The sequence below is a fragment of the Paroedura picta genome, chromosome 9 (genome assembly GCF_049243985.1).
Source record: "Paroedura picta isolate Pp20150507F chromosome 9, Ppicta_v3.0, whole genome shotgun sequence".
Lineage (NCBI taxonomy): Eukaryota > Metazoa > Chordata > Lepidosauria > Squamata > Gekkonidae > Paroedura > Paroedura picta.
Window position 1 is genome coordinate 34,263,741 of NC_135377.1, and position 19,394 is coordinate 34,283,134.

General features: G+C 41.6%; 1 protein-coding gene across 3 annotated transcripts in view; it reads right to left on the bottom strand.

The window, feature by feature from the left end:
* Nucleotides 1–10,652: 10,652 nt before the first annotated feature.
* Nucleotides 10,653–19,394, bottom strand: part of NKAIN3 (sodium/potassium transporting ATPase interacting 3) — a 223,112-nt gene continuing 214,370 nt past the window's right edge. For all 3 annotated transcript variants that reach the window (XM_077352311.1, XM_077352309.1, XM_077352310.1), the window contains one exon: nt 10,653–11,826. In XM_077352311.1, the coding sequence (XP_077208426.1) occupies nt 11,813–11,826 (14 nt within the window). In that variant the 3' untranslated portion in view covers nt 10,653–11,812. The remainder of the gene's footprint in view (nt 11,827–19,394) is intronic.

Genomic DNA, 19,394 nt, shown 5'->3' on the forward strand with positions numbered 1-19,394 from the left:
TTAATCCATCCTGTGGGCTCCCATACATGTAACATAAGAAATCAGTTTCATTTGCTAGTAAAGCAGGATCAAGTTTCTGGGGCTAGTTTACTGTTTCAGGTTGCAGCTTGAATCTTCAGAGAAATTTGTTAGACTTTTGGTCTAGAGAACATAGTAGTAAAAGAAAAATATTTCAATAACAACAGAACCACCTCCATATTTCTGAAAATATATTTGCCACAATCAGTTAAAGATGAATCCCAACTGCATGGAGAATGATGTGGCCAAATGTCTAGTTCTGCTCTCCAGTGCAACCAACCATGGCTGCAAGTGTGAACTCTGTAATAAAGGATCAAGTCCCACCATTCTATAAGCACTTGGAGGCAATTAACTGACTGTTCTTTAGGTTAATCTCATTGTCAGTGTACCGCATCATCAGTTTGTCTTCAGCACAGCCATGTAAGTAGGAGAATATACAACTCTTTCAGCCATGGGAGACAAGGAGTATTAATTTTGTAAAAGGTAGTGTCTCATTCATGGTAACATAGAGCCCCCTTTCGTTACTACTACTGCTGCAAGTTTTGGAGATTTGGGGGCAGTATTTGGGTAATGCAGGAGACTACTGAGTCCTTTTAGGTCTCACTGTGCAAACTGACTGTGCAATCCAAAAACAAAGCAAATGACATCTGCAGTGAAAAGGCAGCTCTCTTTTATGCGAATACAAGTCCCATTTAGCTCACTATTGGTCTGACCAGTAATAGTTCTTTGGGTTCTTAGTTAGAGAAAGATCTTTCCTGACTTCTTCTGTCAATCTCGTGTTGAACTGGAGATTTTAAGGCTGAATTTGGGATCCTATGAGTGTCCAGGGAAGATTATGGACAATTAAGGTTCTCCTTCAACCAACCCCATGGACGTTTTTTCAGACTCATTCCTAGAAAACACTGGCTTTGATATAATGGGAAATAAAAATTGCTGAAATATCTTGACAGTACAATTATGAATATGGTATGGGACACAATATTTTTAAAGGATTCATGAACAACCAATATGAATTTTCAAGGTTTCAGTTTTCAAAAACTTAAGGGTTTTTCTATCTCTGTAAGGAACAAACTTTTCAGCAAATACCTTTAGGCAGTTCCAAGATACACAAATGCAGCTTTGGATTGTATTCTTGTTCCCTTCCTACTTATTGGGGGCACAATTTGTCATCAGTTTCCTCATGATTTCTACTTTAGAGTCTGATAGCACTGATGACATCCATGACTTGTATCATCCACTCCTTGATTTTGTTCATAAATACACAGTGCACATAATGACAGGTGAGTGTGCATGAGTACCATGAGCCTGAAACAGGAATGCTGCTTTCTAAAATAGGTCAAGATTAATGTAGAATGGCAGTCAGCTGCACGTCGTCCTGGAAGTCTACTATGTGGCCCAAATCTGCAAGCAGAAGAGGCCTGTGTCTCTTCTACCTCTTCTAATTCTTTTTTTCCACACCCTTGGTAATTTCTGTAAAGATTTCACAAGCCTCTTTTCAAGCTGTCTTGAAAAACTAGGTTTACTGCAATTACCCGTTATGACTAAATCCCATTTACTTGAAACGCTATGAATACATTTAGGTTCAACAAAAGAAGCAAATTTCAACACACAGAATAAGGAGGATAATTTCCCTTCAGCGACTTCGGCATTTCAACTGAATTGATTCCTATGTGATAGTTTGGAGGGAGGGAGGGTTGATCTCTCTTGCATTACATTTCAGAAGGAGTAGCTTTTAATTGCTTTTTCATTATAGCTTGCAGAGTACCTGAAATGCACACCTTGAATATGTTTTTAGCATGAAGTATAAGGGTCCTTAGTCATAGTAAACAAACGCCTAAAGAGATTCTTTAAAGTTTAGCATCGGAATGGTAATCCAGATGTTGACCTACAGCTTCTTTTCTAATGTCAAACTCATTGCTAGGCAGATTTGAATGCATCCTCTCATAGCAGCATTTGCTTAAACTTAAAGCTGAGGCTTCTTGAAAGCCTGTAAGATGCATTATAACCCCCCAATCACTGCTGTTGTTCAATCACCACTTATTTCAGAAGACCTTGCATGATAATTGCAACCTTGGCAAGCCCAGGAATGCCTCACTTTGAGTCCTCTGCTCTTATGGCTTCCAGTCTCCCATAGCTCAATTCTTCCCTTGTGCTGTAAGTGCTTCCCTTTTCATCAATGGCCTCTTTAAGCTATTTCAGCCGCAGAATAAGTGAGCAACAGCTTCTAGCTTTCCAGAGAGTACATAACCCTCTGCCTTGTGATCTAGGAAAAAGAAACCCCCAGATTTATTCATTGACTGAGCGACATTTGCTTTTATCTTCCTCTCTTTTTGTAGCTGAGATTTTTGAAGCCAGCAGGTTGTGTCCTTTCCGCCAACTGCCACTAAGTTTTACTAGAAATGGAAGCAGCCTGAACAGCCGCTGTAATATTGTCTCTGTAATATAATGTTTTACAAGGTCAATATTTCTCATCATCATTACAGTGTTATTGGCACAGTCCTCCAGACAAATGCTGGAGCAACAAAATAGTGATTACAGACTAATAAGTGGCAGACCCACAAAGGACTTGCAGGGGACACCCCCCCCCCCAATTTCCTCTTGCTCTTTCCTCAATGCCCTATCTCTTCTTCCCTCTTCACTAACAGCCAGGCTGCCTTTATTTTCCCCCACCCCTGTCAGTTTCCTTTCACACTAGCAACCTCTATCCAGAAAATCAATGTCTGGGTTGTGCAGTGCCAACTGCCAGACTAGGCCCATTTGCATGGTGCTAATTGGGTGATGGGAAACCCACAAGGACTCCTGGAGGGCACTTCGCATTCCCTGTATCCCCCTCCTGCTCTTTCCCTCCTCCTCCTCCTGGCAACCTCTATAAATGTGCCTTTTCTTGATTCTTTCTCTCCTTGCTACCCAACAGCAAACCTTGCTTTCATCCACCACTTCCACCACTTCAACTTTATGTATTTTATTCATTTATTTATTTACCTACTTATTCAATTTGATTTATTGAGCCAGTTTGGTGTAGTGGTTAGGAGTGTGGACTTCCAATCTGGCATGCCGGCTTCGATTCTGCACTCCCCCACATGAAACCAGCTGGGTGACCTTGGGCTCGCCACGGCACTGATAAAATTGTTCTGGCCGAGCAGTGATATCAGCGCTCTCTCAGCCTCACCCACCTCACAGGGTGTCTGTTGTGGGGAGAGGAATGGGAAGGCGATTGTCAGCTGCTTTGAGCCTCCTTCGGGTAGGGAAAAGCGGCATATAAGAATCAACTCTTCTTCTTCTTCTTCTTCTATTATTACTTATCTATTTTTATTTGTACTCCACCTTGCTCTGTAACGGGGACCCAGAGTTGCATACATCATTCATCTCTCCTACAATTTATCCTCAAAAAAACCTATAGGGTAGGTTAGGATGCAAATATGTAACTCAGGTAGGTTAGGATACAAGTGTGTAACTAATCCACAGCAAAGTGGAAATTAGGGCTACCAACTCCAGATTGGTCCATGCCTGTAGATTGGGGTGGGGGTGGGGTAAAGACTGGAGAATGAGCTTAGCAAAAATGTGCATCTATCAAGTCCTCCATCCAAAGCTGCCATTTTTCCAAGGGAACCAAACAATCTGGGAATTGGGTGGAATTCTAGGAGAACTCCAGGCCCCAGGTGAAGGTTGGCAACCTTACTGGGATTTCAAAATTGGGTCTCACAGATCCTGGTCTGAAATTCTGAACTAGGCTTTCTCAAACAGGGTTTCATGAATTAGTAGGAGTTAATTCATTGTTTATATATTGTGTAAATATCTTAAACATTTATTACGTGATATGACCACGTGTGGTCATGTTGACCCACCCACCTCTCCCAAAATGGCCAATGATAGGCCTGGAAGGGTTGGAAAGGGAGAGGTGTGTACACAGCTGTTTCCCAACCATATTCTGCATGATCGCACCATTTCTTGGGTTTCTTGAAACCTGAAGAATATTTCAAGGGTTTCTCAATGGTAAAAAAAATTGAGAAAGGCTGCTCTAACCACAGGCTTTGAAAAGTGGCAAGCAGTCAGTCACATGGTATCAAGTCACCCAGTGGTTGCTTTTGAGGGAGGTCCCCTGGAGTCCTCCCTCAAAAACCAAAACAGCTCTGGAGAGGGCCCTACCTCTTTACTGACAGAAACCAAGGCTTTTGAAGGCAACACTGTTGTTGCCTAGCAATAGTCACACAGAGGACTGAGCAGTCACTGAGAGGGCATTAATTTCTTCAATTAGTGTAGAGGTGCAAGTTTTTTATATTTATTTTTATAGAAAGTTTTTATTTTATTTTCCAGAGTTGAAGAGTTGAAGACAGTGAGATACATGCAATCTACATTGTTAGTACAGAAAAGGAGAGCTATACTCTTCATTTGATACACTTGGTTCCCCATTTTTAATCCCTTTTGTAAATAGTTCAGGTAAGGGCCCCATTGTTCTTGAAAGGCCTCTTAGTGTCAGTTTGGCTATCTTGGTAAGATCAGCTAGTTTATTCACCCAGTCTTCTGTCGAGGGTAGTTCTTACGTTTTCCATTTCTTGGCCAATTCTAGTTTTTCTGCCGTCGTCGCATAGAAGAAGAAGCTCTGTATGTGGGTTAGGAAACACTGTGGAAAAACATTTTGGTTCCCTGTTTCAATCTTAAAAACCCTCTTCTCTCCATTTAAGATTATAGACTGGCTACAATATTATGGACTTTTACCCAAAGCTTATAGACTTTTTATAGACTTTTTCACGTTTGCACCACATTTAGAAAGAGAAGTCTACCTTGTTACCATCATTTCAACATTTGTTTGCATAGTTTCTGATAGTTTTAACAATCATAAACAGTTTATACTTAACGTAGTCCTAGAGCCCTCCACATTTTCACTAGAAAAAGGGAAAAAGGAGAAAAAAGAATAAGCCTGCTTAATTGTACAGAAAGAAGAGAAACAAATATGTATAAGTATACATTGTTAATACCAGAAATAATAAAATGGAGTCTTCATTAATTAATAGAATAGATTTTTCGTTAGTTATATTTACACCTCCTCAGTTAAAAACCTTCTTTTAGTTATGCTTTAAATTTAGGCTGAAAGTCACTACAGAGATATGCTAGATAATTCAAACTCAGCTATCATAGGAAATCTAAAACCCCACACTATAATGTAAGCCCATTCCATTAGGTGTCTCCTTTTAGTTATGCTTTGATTTTGAGCTAGTAGGCAGTGCGAAATTAGGTTTAATAATACAGATTCAGCTTACTTAAAAGATCTTAGACCCCAGATTAACTTCTTAACTAGTTATATTGCCTATATGGCTACATACAGGAGGTAAAAGAGGAAAGGAATTTCGACCACTGTGTTGCATTTCCATTCCCCAAGCTTCTTAAGGAGGTCTCATTTCGAGGCTTATTACGTCTTGTGGCTCCCGTTGACTAATGTTCTGTCCTATTGGTCTTTGGCTGGGAAAGTACAGTTGTAGTCTTTCCCTCGAAGTATCTTGAAGCAGTTGTACCTCCTGGACTCCAATATCAGTACAGATGTTTTTCCATGAAGCTCCTTTCAATCGATTGCTTTCACCGCAGATCCATATGTCTTTCTTGTGTATTGTTGCTTTGGAGTGGCTATATATCTTCTCAGGTAGGGTGTCCTTATCTGAGCTGCAAGACTCTGACATCCCCTTTTCCATCTCCATAATTTCAGATTCCTCTTCTGCTGGTAATTTTCCATCTTGTTTAAAGCTATCATCAGCCACTACTATTGGTTCATCATTCCTGTTAGAGACTTCTTCCTTAATGCCTTTAAACTCCATGAGCATATTTTTAAGTGAACCATTTAGAGATTCTTTCAGGTCTTGTGTTTGTTTATCTAGAAGATATGCAAATTTTTTAAACGAAAACATGTTCCAGGTTCGGAATTTTGTTAATCAATTATGCATATGTTGTTTCCAAAATATATTTGCAATTTTGCAAATAGCCAGTAGAGGTCCTACAGAGTCCTAACGAAAGCAACAGTCTGTTTTGAATTAAAGGAATGTTTCTAGAGCTTAGTTCTCGCGAGATTCCACGGCTCTAATCTCTCTTATCTTCGAAGACCAAAAACAGATAAAATAAGAGCTGTTACTTATTAGTTTGAGTTGATTTAAGTCCTTCTTCGCTTAGAAAAGAAAATTAGCCTGCCTCATGATGAGGTGGCATCAAGCAGAGCCAGAAACGGGGGGAAAAGTAAAGACGGAGAAGCGGAAAAGCACTTGCATCTCTGCGTTGATTAATGACTCAATATCTTGGAATTTGGCTGCTTCACCCCCTCAGTGGTAATAAATCCTGTCACTCTGGCTTGTTTGGATTAGCGAGAGCAACTCTCCACGCCGAGAGTTCATTCCAGGGAAGAAGGTGCCGAGGGAAACCCCACTCACTGTTTGTAGGCTCGATCTGATGTCTGCCAGATGTTTTCACTCCGGAGTTGTGGTGAGTCGAAGGTCTTGCTGGGAGGTATCCAATTATCTTTGTAGATTAAAATAAGCTTTGTAGATTGCAGAGTTGAGAAAAGATGAAAAGGAAAAAAGATTTTAAGATGGCGGACGGCGCTTGCTGGACCCTGTGCACACTGAGCTTACGTTCCAGTGGGAGATTAATTTCCCTGCGGAACAGAGAGGCCCCAGAGATTCACAAGGAATTCCTGAGAAGATTTATGGTTGGGTTAGCGTACCCAAAACCCGATTCTGTCAATCACAGCAGTGATTGACCCTCAGTGGAACAGGAGCTCGAAGTATTCGAGCTATCCAAGTGCCATGACTCCGCCTCCTCAACCAAGTTTTTTATATTTATTGATTTGATTTGTAGACCGTCAATCTCAGTAGTCTAACTCTGGATGGTGGAGGTTTATCCCTCATCAAGAGTTCAGATTTTTCTGCAAACCTGGGATTTTTAGGTTTATAGAAAGATGTCTTGTCTGTTCATGCTCCAGATTCTGGACTGAAGTATCTAAAATATCACTGGCCACTGACCCTTTAAAATTCAGCTCTCCTTTGGTGATCTCTGTTGTGCCTACAGTCCCTTCTCAAGCCCTGTGGGTGCTCACTGTAACACTATATCACCCGGATTTTCATCCATGGAAGCTGTGTCACCTTCTGGGGTTCCAACAAACCTGGCCCTCTTCTCGGTCCTCCTCTATTTAGTGCATCCCTGTTGGCACCAAGCTGGCTGTCTCCTCTATCAAGTGTAGCCAGGCTCTTCCACTGGTCCCAGTGCTTCCGACCTGGCCTGATACACGTGGCTGGCAACTGGGCAGGCTTTTGCTCTCTCATGACCATGCTCCCCTTTTTGTTCCTGCCAGCCCCAATGTTCTCCTGCAGCTGTCTTTTGATAGCCCTGCCAGCCAAAGTCCATCAGCATCATAGAATCAGTCTCAGCCAGGCTGTATTTTCCTCTGGCCTGGCTGCTTGGGTCCCCTGGCACAGCTCATGTTCTGCAGAGCGATTCTGGTGGCCAGTTTACCACTAGATAAGATCAGACTATGAGCCTTCAATAAGTTAGTCATAAGACTAATTTCTTTTACTAAGATAGGGAAGAGGAGTTAGTGGGTTAGTGGTCAATCATCTGATTGGCATGCAGCAAGTCCCCGGTCCAGTTCCCAGCATCTCCAGTGAAAAGGACCAGGGAGTAGGTGATATGAAAAATCTCTCCTGGAGACCCCAAAGAGATGCTGCCAGCCTGTACTGACCTTAATGGACCACTGGTCTGATTCAGGATGAGGCAAATTCCTGGGCTCATGTGTCTGTCAATCAGAATATGTAAAACAGGAATATGATGCTGACACTATAAACAGTAAAGCTGATTCAAGAGTTAAGGTTCAGATGGGCATCAGGGTGTAGGACAGGGACAAAAAAACACCACTGTCACTTTCGGCTAAAAAGCTTTTTATGCTAGGAAAGAGTGCAAATGGACTTTCCATTTGCTTATGCACAGTGAATATTTTGCAAGGTCAGGAGGTAACCCCTTTCTTCACTGCTTCTAATTTATTATAATCCAATTTAACAGGACTGAATTCAGGAGGATTCAGGCCAATTAATTTGATGCTATCAAATGCTGTTATGGGAAGCTGGCAGACTGCAAATCCGGATCAACTGATTCTGAAGCAAAATGAAGAGAGATGCCCTGGACTGGCAAGACTGGCAGCATCCCTTTAGAGCAAATGCCAACTGAAGGCGTTGAGGAGTGCTGTGGCCAAAGGATAACAATTGCTCTGACCCAAGGAGGTTAAAAAATCAGGTGTTCATACAAAGCTCTTGTTCACAGAAATGCACACGACCAGATATTGTCCCAAATCCTTGCTCAGAGAGGTCACATCCATACCATTGAACTTTAGAATGCCAAGGCACTGAAGACCTTATGGATAATTATGCATTAATTTAATTTTCATTTATTTGAAATCTTATCTATGGTATCTGTACCATGCACAGCTAAAAAGTGATGTAGCCTACCAATTACTGTATGAAAGAATTCTCCCCAAATAGGGGTCAAACTTAATTGCTAGATTTTATGCCATGCATCAAAATATGTGATGATGAAAACCTCATTAACAATTTATCCTCACTCTACAGGTAAACAGGACAGCTGGTTGTGTCTTCTTCTTACCCCTTCCTGATTGCTGTTGATTACTCATTCCTCCAGGTATTCAAACACAACCTGAAATACAAGGTCAACTCAGTATTTTAACTAGTTTTGCAGCCTGTGCTAAGTACTGAAGAAATTGATTACTGAAAGTAAATTATCTGTAAATAACATAAATGACAGAGAAATTAAATACAATGGGAAAGTATGACAGTGTAGCATTCCTAAGAATAATATGACTGTTGGGAATCAAGTTTTACCCATTTAAATGCCATGAAAGTTTACAACATAAGATAAGCAAGGTTTTAACCAGATTTTATGGAGCAGTCTAGGTTAAGGTGAGCAGAAGTAACGATTATGGCATGACTGTCCCGAGATTCAGTAACTTGTCCCGCATCATTTCACAAAAATCCAGATTTTTTGAGGACGGCTGCTGCCATGCGGGCTCCAGGCTCCTCTCGAGTTGGCTCCTCCACCCCCTGCCTGAGCCCTTCGCTCCGCCGTCCCCCACCCACCTCATTGGAGGCGGTGAAGCACAAGATCCAGGTGCTGCAGCAAGAGGCTGACAAGGCCAAGGAGCGTGCCCAAGTCCTGAAGCACCAGCACAACCAGGAGCAGAAGCTGTTCAAGAAACTGAACCCAGCCCGGATGAATGGCGCTCACCGCCTGCCCGCCTCCCTCCAGCCCACCCCCCACCAGCCAGCCCACCTGCTTGCTTTCCTTTCTTCTGGGCTGCGCCCCAACAGCTGCCTGCCCACCCACTCGAGCAGGACGCAGCCCACCCCCCTCGACGGCTGCCTCCGTCAGTGCCCTGCCTCCGAGGCCACAAGCAAGATGGGCAGGCAAGGCCCAGGCCCTAGTGGATGGATGTACGGGAGGGCCAGCAGGCGGCTGGGCAGGAGTGTCTCCACTGCCACCATCTGTGGCAGGTTTGTCGGAGTTGTGTCAGCTGGGTCGGGCGTCTCGACCAGGGAGGGGTGGAGCAGGTCTGGCCTCCTGCTCGGGGGATTGAGCGGGGCCAGACAGGAGAATTATACCATCAGCAAAACAGGGAGAGATGGAGCATTGGCCAAAGCCACCATGTAAGGGGGGTCACAGGGGAGGAGATGGGGCAGGAAATTATGGATTCATTGGGGCTCACAGATTGGGGCAGGAAATTATGGATTCATTGGTCACTCTGCTCCCCCAGCATTCCCCTGTTTGCTCATAGGTATTGAGCCCAGGGAGCTTCCCCATCAGGGGTAGTGGCTGGGAGTGGAGTGCTTCATTTGGTGCAGAATGCTGACCATCTCCTGATAGTTTCATGGAGACAAACTTATTTTGCAGAAGTTGTCTTGCCTGCCAGCTTGCTTGCCTTTGGATTTCTTTTTTAAAAACCTCTCTGTCCTGTGCCTGTCAGAGAAGCCTTCTACTAACCCTTCCAACCCTTGGAGTTCCTAAAGGCTCTTTTGGGAAAGCAATGTTTAAAAGAGGGACAGTTATAATAGCTGCTCAGAACAAGACTGGACTGGGAAGTTAAAATGATACAGGAGAAAGCCAAGCTGATCAGACCCCATGGCACTATTGTGTGCATTCACTAGGCAATCCATAGACCATGAAATGTAGAATAGAAGAACATTTCTTTGGTCACTCTGAGAAGCATAACTTTGCAAATTATATGTCCAAGACCAGTAAATGGAAGCATCATAGATAACCAATTGTTCAGAAATGCATTTGTTTGTGTAATTTCTGGAAATTACATAATGATCCATACTGTAAATGTAAAATTTTAGTCAAGCATAAGAAGTTGGATCAGATCAGAAATGAACATCACAAACAGGCACTCATGAGTTCAAAATTCCTTCCGGAACGCCTACTGGGGCCCAGAAAGATCGATTATCTCACCCTCTGTTAAATGCTAAGATGCAGATGGCAGGTAAAAGTCTCCTGAAATATTCATCATGAGAACTGTACAGAACATGAAAAGAAACAGGCAAATGTCTAATGATGAGTGTAAACTATCCCAAAGTAAAAAACCACGACATTCAGTTGTTTCAATTTTTATACCATTGATAACTAAATAAAAAACAAAATGCCACATTGGTACATCCTCTTGTTCCAGAGATATTTACAAGTAACTTTACAAATTTTTATACACATTTCTGTGACTCATGTAATCCGGTAAGCTTTTAAATGAAGGGCCTCATGAATTGTCACAGACTAATAAGGCTGCAGTGAGTGCTACCCGCACCAGCTCTATCCCAATATGCTACACGTTCAGGTTTGGCTCCTTCCAAGAAGAAAAATTAATGGTATGTGCAAAATACAGACACCTGCCCTAAACTTCAGGAGGAAGGAACCAAGAATTTCCATTCAGTGACAGCTAAATTAATGCAGTGGGCCAAGGGAGGTGCAAAGCATGAGAAAGAGCCGTGTGTTAATTAGGCTGCAACCATATATTCCCGAACATGGCAGAAAGCCCCACTGAATTCAGCTAGGCTTACATCCTAGTAGCACACACCGACTTGGGCCATCAGAATATTTAGACAACACTGATGGTCACTGCAAACAATTCCCAAGGATACAGTAGGTGAAACATGAAATAAAGGAAGCAATTCTAAGTAGCTCACCTCAGATGTAAGTACTATTTATCTACTGGGGCTTACTCCCAGGAAAATGTATTTAGGATTGCAGCCAAAGACACCGTGGAGGTTAAAAGTTGTGGCCCATGTACTTCCCGCCTCCTCTCCAGGCAACTGTACACTTTTCGGTCTTGGGATGTGTGTGCGTCATATTACCAACTAGCACATGCAGGCACCGTATGATTGTATCGAGTCCCCAAATACTGGCTGAATTTCTGAAAAAAGAAGATATCTTTCATTGTTCTCACACATTCATTTGTTTCATGCCTTAAACACTAGATATTTGTAGAAAAAAATGAAAAAGAAAAAAGGTACAATTTACAAGTGTCCATAAAAGTGAATAATGTGAGAAAATTCATCTAACAAGGATCCACCTAACGACAATAATAAAAAAACCGAGGCTGCAACTGAGGCTTCGATCACACACTGGAAGAAGAACCCACAGTCCAGGTACATTGTGTGATGCCTCTCTTCTCTGAGTCAGCCTCACAGAGATGCTTTTTACTCTTGAACCATCTGATTCCTCAGCAAAATACGGCTCGCCACAACTGCTGCATCAATTCTCGTCACTTATTTCGACCTGAAACAAGAACATAAAAGCTACTGAGAGAAGTAAAAGGAGATGAACCACTACTTTTTGAATGTTCTGTAATGATGTTTGTGCTGTAGCAAAGAATGAAACCCACTTCATCATGCAGAATATTTTCCAGTGTTTCTTCTTGCTCATAGAAACATTTTCTCATTAATGATTACGTTGGGGAGTTAACTGTTATTACTAGCGGGTTTTGATATTAATGATATTATAGTTTTATTTTTGTGATTAGGTGGGTTACCAGTCTGGTAAATGAAATGCAAATATTCGTGTTAATGAATGTGTGTGCATGCACATGCCAAATTATCATGGAATGCATCTCAAACTCTGATGGTTATTTTTTCCCCTGAGGGTCCTAGTATAAACAAACATTTATTCCCCAAACATAATGTTTAACTGATAAATGTAAGCACTGCAAAGAGTATAAAACGTATGACTCATCCCAGTAAATTTTAAATTGCTGGTTAGATATCTTTCTTCTTCCAAACCACAGCTATTACATATTATACCAAGAACAAGATTTTTGGTAAACAGGATTTCTCTGTAATATTGCAACCTCCTAATGTAAAGATGTAACTTTAAAATGTTTTGCCTAATAAACCATTGTTAATTAAACACTTTAAAACACAACCTTAGCAGGACAATTATTTAGTTAGAAAAATAGTGAAAATTTTCTTTTTCTGCAAAGCATTTGCGTCCACTGAAAACTGTTTTTGAATGGATCTGCCGGTATTTGTGGTGGGTAGTTGATTTGTTGATAATCTGCATGTCTTTTTATTTTATCTCTGTCTTTGTTTTGATTATATAAAACACTTTACAGTTTTTATATGTTGAAATAACTTGTCTTAATGACTTAAATAAACCTAATTTTTACTGTTTTACAGTTCTTTCGGAGAGATGACCACTAGTTTCAATGAGATTTCTAAGTAAATCTGTTCATGATTTGCATTACAATACCTTAACTTAGGACAAAAGTATTACACATGCAGACTGTAGATAAAGAAACAAGACAAACTGGGAAAATAGATTAATATCTCCCAGGAAAACCTCTACTGAACATAAGAGGAGTATGTCGAATCAGGCCCTTTCAATCCAACATTGTGTCACACAGTGGCCAAACCCAGGTGCCATCAGGAGGTCCACCAGCAGAGCCAGACTACAGAAGCCCTCCCACTGTTACCCCCCCCAAGCATGAAGAACTTGGACCATCAATGTCCCATACATAGTACTTCACCTACATATTGTGGCTAATAGTCACAAATGGACCCCTACTCTATATGTTTATCCATCTTGAAGCTGTCTATTCTTGGAGACACCACTTCCTGCAGGAGTGAATTCCATGTGTTAATTATTATCTGGGTGAAAAAGAACTTTTTATTGGTTCCAAGCCTACTGCTCATATATGCCACTGAAGACCCATGAGTTTTTGTTAGGGAAAAAAGTACCTCTCTCTCTCTACTCTTATATTCTATGCATAATTTTGTAAACCTTTGCCACGTCATCCCTTAATTACAATTTCTCCAAGCTAAACCCTCACCTTTTTGACCTTTCTTCATAGGGAGGGTGTTACACTCCTCCCAATAATTTTAGTTGTCCTTTTCTGCACCATTTCCAATGACATGATATCTTTTTTGAGGTATAGTGACCAGAACTGTACACAGTATTGCAAATGACACCACCATAGATTTATACAGGGGTGTTATGAAACTGTCTGATTTGTTTTCCTCTTTAATAATCCCCAGCATAATATTAACCTTTTAAAATGCACTTGCACACCAAGTCGACATCTTCAATGAATTATCTACCATGACTCCAAGATCTCTCTCCTGGTCGGTTACTGCCAGTTCGGACACCATCAATGTATATTTATAGGTAGGATTCCACTGTGCATGACTTTGCACTTGCTATTGTTGAACCTCTTTTGCCACACTAATGCCCACTCACCCAGACTTGACAGAGCTTATGGGAGGGGCATCCCAGTCCTCCCTGACCCTCACTAGGGTAGTACATTGGGCTGGGAGTGATTTGGACTTATTGGACACAATTCTTTCCAGGATTTCTGAAAATTCTGGATTCATGTACTAGCAAAGTATTTGGATCTGGGATTTTTTTTTAGAAATCCAAATTGAGGGGGGGTCTAATAGACCTGAGATAGAAAAAGAACACACATAGTAAAGCAGCAGAAGCACTCTGGTCCAGCATCTCAGGTGTTTCCCCTACTTTTTTTTCTGTGGTCTTGTTAAACCAGGTATATTTAAAGGAACTGAAGGAAAAGCATGGAGGAGGGGACAGCTAGTGGGTAGATTTCAATGATAGACTGCATATTTTTAAGAGAAGATCCACAAGTTCACATATGAGTCCTTTCAGAATTCTTGGATGTATGCCATCTGGGCCTGGTGATCTGTCAGTTTTTAATCTGACCCTCTATTGTGGGACCTCCACACTTGTTACCTCAATGCAACAAAGGTTTTTCAATATCCCTCTTGAAATCGGTGGTTCTGGATTCGGTAAACAGTTCCCACCTTCCACAGTGAGGGCAGAGACATAAATGCATTCAGCTTGTCTGCCAGTTCTCTATCATCCTTTCGGAACCCTTTCACCCTTTGGTCACCAAAACGCCTCCCTGGCTGATTTTCTGCTATGTATTTGAAGACATTTTTATTGTTGGTCTTTATGTTTTTCGAAAGAGCCTCTTGTGGCGCAGAGTGGTAAGGCAGCAGACATGCAATCTGAAAGCTCTGCCCATGAGGCTGGGAGTTCAATCCCAGCAGCCGGCTCAAGGTTGACTCAGCCTTCCATCCTTCCAAGGTTGACTCAGCCTTCCATCCTTCCGAGGTCGGTAAAATGAGTACCCAGCTTGCTGGGGGGGGGGGGTAAACGGTAATGACTGGGGAAGGCACTGGCAAACCACTGTGTATGGAGTCTGCCATGAAAATTCTGGAGGGCGTCACCCCAAGGGTCAGACATGACCCGGAGCTTGCACAGGGGATACCTTTACCTTTATCTTTATGATTTTCGCAGTATGTTCCTCATAGTCTTTTTTTGCCTGTCTGATCAATGATTTGCATTTTATTTGCCAAGTCTGTGCTCCCTTTTTTTTTAACCTTGCTCCAACTGGCCTACTACTGATTAAATCCTTCTTGCCTTTTATTGCTTCCATTATTTTGTTCATTAATTATGCAAGCCTTTTTTATATGTACTCATATGTTTCCTAACCTGCAGTATATATTTTGACTGAGCTTCCAGTATTGTAATGATAGTTTCCAAGCTTCCCGGAAGGATTTAACGTTCCTTTCCTTTCTTTTCAGTTTTTTCTTCTTAGGCAATGTGGTTCAGTGGTTAGGCGCATCGGACTCTAATATGGAGAATTGTGTTTTACTCTATTCCTCCACATCAGCTAGCTGGGTGACTTTGGGCTATTCACAGTTCTCTTAGATGTTTTCTCACAGAGCAGTTCTGTTAATGTACTCTCAGCCCCACCAACCTCACAGGGTGTCTGTTGTACGGAAAGTTATTTGTAAGCTGCTTTGGGACTCCTCCAGGTAGTGAAAAGTGGGATATAAGAAACCAGCTCTTCTTCACAAGCCCCCTCATTTGAGAGAAGTTACCCTTTCTAAAGTTAGAAGTGACTGTGTGGTCTTTTTAGCCAACTTCCTTTTTACATAAATGCTCTTCCCCAGTGCTGTCTACTGACTATGTAGACAATGTGTAATGCCTATCTTCACATCAGGCAAGCAGTCAGTATGCAGACTTGCAATCCATCTAGCGACATGCCTAAGGGTTGAATCACCAACGACCAAGATCCCCCCTCTCTCCCTGCCCAGGGAAGTTTCCTTGGTGTGAAATGATGCCTGTTTACCTACTGAAGAAGGGGTCCCTTCTGAGGGAACTTTCCCCCTTTCTTCAGCATGGTGCCACATTTCCCCTTGACCCTCATGACCCTGACAGTGGTGGAGCTGCGGAAAACTTTGTTAAGATATGGTGAAATTGGGCTACCCCATACTGTCCACCCCAATACCTCTAGATTTAAGTAAAACATTAGTCAATACATACACCTATTTCACCTATATTTATTTTAGGAAAAGAAAAAATTTACCTGTCTTCTTGCCTAGAATTTTGTCAAAAAAGGGGGAAAGCAGATTTCACTGAATTCGGAATGAGGGAGATTCAGGTGTTGTATGCTATAGCAAGCTTAAATAGATGCCATTACCTAGGTCAACAAATGACTTTACTGACCATTCTATCTGTGCCTTCTCAATGTGTGAGCATGCTCCAACAGATACAATTTTCACAATGGAATTTTTTTCTGGGCATTGAGTCAACTCTGTGGCATTATTGTTTGTGTTGAGAGCTAGTTTGGCAAAAGATCAACCTTTCATAATTTCAGTCTGCTTGTCCAAGGCAGAAGAAAGGAAGAGTAACTTTAACAGGAAACCTGACAAAAATCCATAAGCAAGATGAAGTTAAGCATTGCATATCAAACTTATCTATACATTTGTATACGAACTGCATAGCACGGATAAACCTGCATTCCGTCAAAGTAGGAGCAAGCCTAAGAAGTTCTATTTAGAAGTAAGTCCAATTTGCTGAGCGTTGGGATTGGTTTCTTTCTTTTTGCTCCTAGAGTTTCCTGCCATGTAGACAAAATCATGACTTTTATTTCTCTTCTGTTTCTATTAATTATGCCACTCAAGGCTGTGGGTGGCCATAATTCATGCCATGGCTAGGAAGTTCTCACAGACTGTTGGTGTATGTCAAAAACTTAATCCTGAATTAGACTGAGTTTGGTATGACAGGACAAAGAAGTTGGTATGGTCTTAATATTGCATTAATATTGCATAAATTAATTGTTTGTGACTACCCATCATTATACCCACTGCCTGAGTAACATGGAAGGTCTAGAAAAAGGATTCATGTTTTTATCTTATGTTTAAGACCATATGTTGTATAACCATTTTTAATGGAATGCTTTATATGTTCTTAATAGATTGTTGCCTGGTCCTAGGGCTTTTGGGACAGAGTGCACTAGAAAAATAAACAAAATTCATTAGGAAGACTGCTCAATGCTTCAAGGCCTTAATGAAAGTTAGCAAATATTTTTTATCTCCAGCCATCAGCTCAAAGGGAGTTTGAGTTTTTCACTGAATTGTAAAAGGCCCATTACTTCTGAACAAGTAGCTTTCCTGGCCCATTTGCAACAGATACTGATACCAATTATCTTATTGTGGAACCAAGTGGGCAGGCTGCCACACAGCAGACAGATAAGCATTGAGAAACTGGTAGATAGCACAGTTCACTGACTTCCCAAATTGTTTTCTGTAGCTTGGCATTTAATGGAAATTCACCTTGATCATTGAAATTCTCATTCTATAGAGCTCATTCGCACCCTGTGACTGCATGGGCACACAATGTCCCGCTTTTGTATTTCATGTCCCCAGAGGTAACCAGCAGTGATCTTACTCTTCACAAAATAAACCACATACGGCATGGTCAGAAAGTCTATGTGCACACAATAGGCTAAAATGTGTTAAAAGAGGTACTTTTTAGCTCTGTGTTACTGTCAAGGTTAAATCTTGGCTAAGACTCAGATTGTTATTTCTGAAGGAGCTGAATCAGCATGGCTCCATTCAGACATAACACAAAAAACATGGTTTAATCATCAGAAGACAGGCCATTCCGCTAATGGTGGATAACAAGGGTCTGTCCAATCAGGGTCAGAAATCAGGGTTTGCATTTGCTTCATTATTACTGGACACAAAAGGCAGATCTTGGCTGAATTCTGGTGTGTTCCTCAGTGCTGCCTCCAACAGGGTTGCTGAGATTAGGAAATTCCTGGAGATTTGGGAGCAGAGAATGGGGAAGGCTATGCTTGGGGAGGGGAAGGACCTCTGGCATATAGCACCATGGACTCCAACTTTCAAAGCAGCCTTTTTCTACAGGGGATTGATCTCTGTCATCTGGAGACCATTTGTAATTCTGGAAGATCTCCAGGCCCCTCCTGATGGTTGGCAGCTGTACTTTTTTTTACCAGAGTAGAAGCTCAGGTTCCAACGATATCTCTGGAAGGAATAGCATTGAAGTAAGGATCTGTAAAAATGACTGGGGAAGGCACTGGCAAACCACCCCGTATTGAGTCTGCCATGAAAACACTAGAGGTCGTCACCCCAAGGGTCAGACATGACCCGGTGCTTGCACAGGGGATACCTTTCCCTTTTAAGCATCTGTTGAGAGTAGCTCAGGTATGATTGATAAATAAGTCCTGGTTTCACAAGCAAATCATAATTAAGACAAACCCTGGATTTCTGTCATGTCTGAATGGAGATTCATGATTAAACTTTAAAACTGCCTGTTCCAGAATTTTCAATTTACTATACCATCAAGAGTCTACGACAGCCATCTGATATCCTCCCTTTATTGCCTCTTGCTCTCTAGGAAAAGTTAATTCTGATTCAAGAAAACATCATTATAAGAATAAACTCAAAGGACATTAAAAAAAAGAGTCTACGACAGGTATCTTACACAAGTGATCCTGTGTGTATATTTATTTAAAGAAGTTAAAACTCTGATTTTGATACACAATGCATCTTGAAATATCTGTACAAGACAAAATAACTATTTTGCTGTGTCAGGGAATGTCTGAGATCTTTCTTTCAAGGCTGATTTGACCAAAGCCAAAACACACAAAACCACACAGCAACATTCTGTGCTCCCAAACTGGGCACTGACCTATATAACAAATAGCAAGGGATATATCCCATGCAGAAAAGCAGGTATTACTTTCTATGAACAACTAAGTATCCTTCAACAAGTCAGGACCACATGAAGAGACCATACAGAAGCAAATCCCTGGCTATGTCTTCACAGACAATAGACTTGCCACACAGGAAATGAGAGAACACACATTTTTCACTGCTAGAGAGGATATTGGTCACATAATGTAAAGTGAATGGGCCAGCATATTTTAAATGGGCTTTGCACCTTGAGATATCAGTGATAATGACTTCGTTAGTAATCTCATGCCAAAACTATTGGAGAACTGGATTAATTTTCAGTGCCATAAGAAGGATTAATGTTTTCCCTTTGAGAAACCCCCTACTTACAAGATTTACAGGCTTTAACGCAATATGCTCCTGAAGTGATTGTTGGAAGGAATAAGTGTCAAATCCACCTACAAAATCAACTGAAAACACAACACAGTTCAACATGGATTTGCAGAAATCAGTGTGTATGGCTGGCTTCAAATGAAGTGAATTAGAAAACAAAAAGTACCTACAAGGACGTGGGAGGTTGGGGGCAGGGGATTATCAGCTAGGTGTAGTGGTTAAGAGTGGTGCATTGTAATCCGGGTTTGATTCCTCACTCCTCCACATGCAGATAGCTGGGTGTCCTTGGGCCAGTCACAGTTCTCTCAGAGCTTTCTCAGCCCTGCCTACATCACAGGGTGTCTGTTGTGGGGCACGGATGAGTAAGCAATTGCAAGCCACTTTGAGACTTCTTTGGGTAGTAAAAAATGGGGCACAAAACCTCAGCTCTTTTTTTCCTTCCCCATTCCTCTT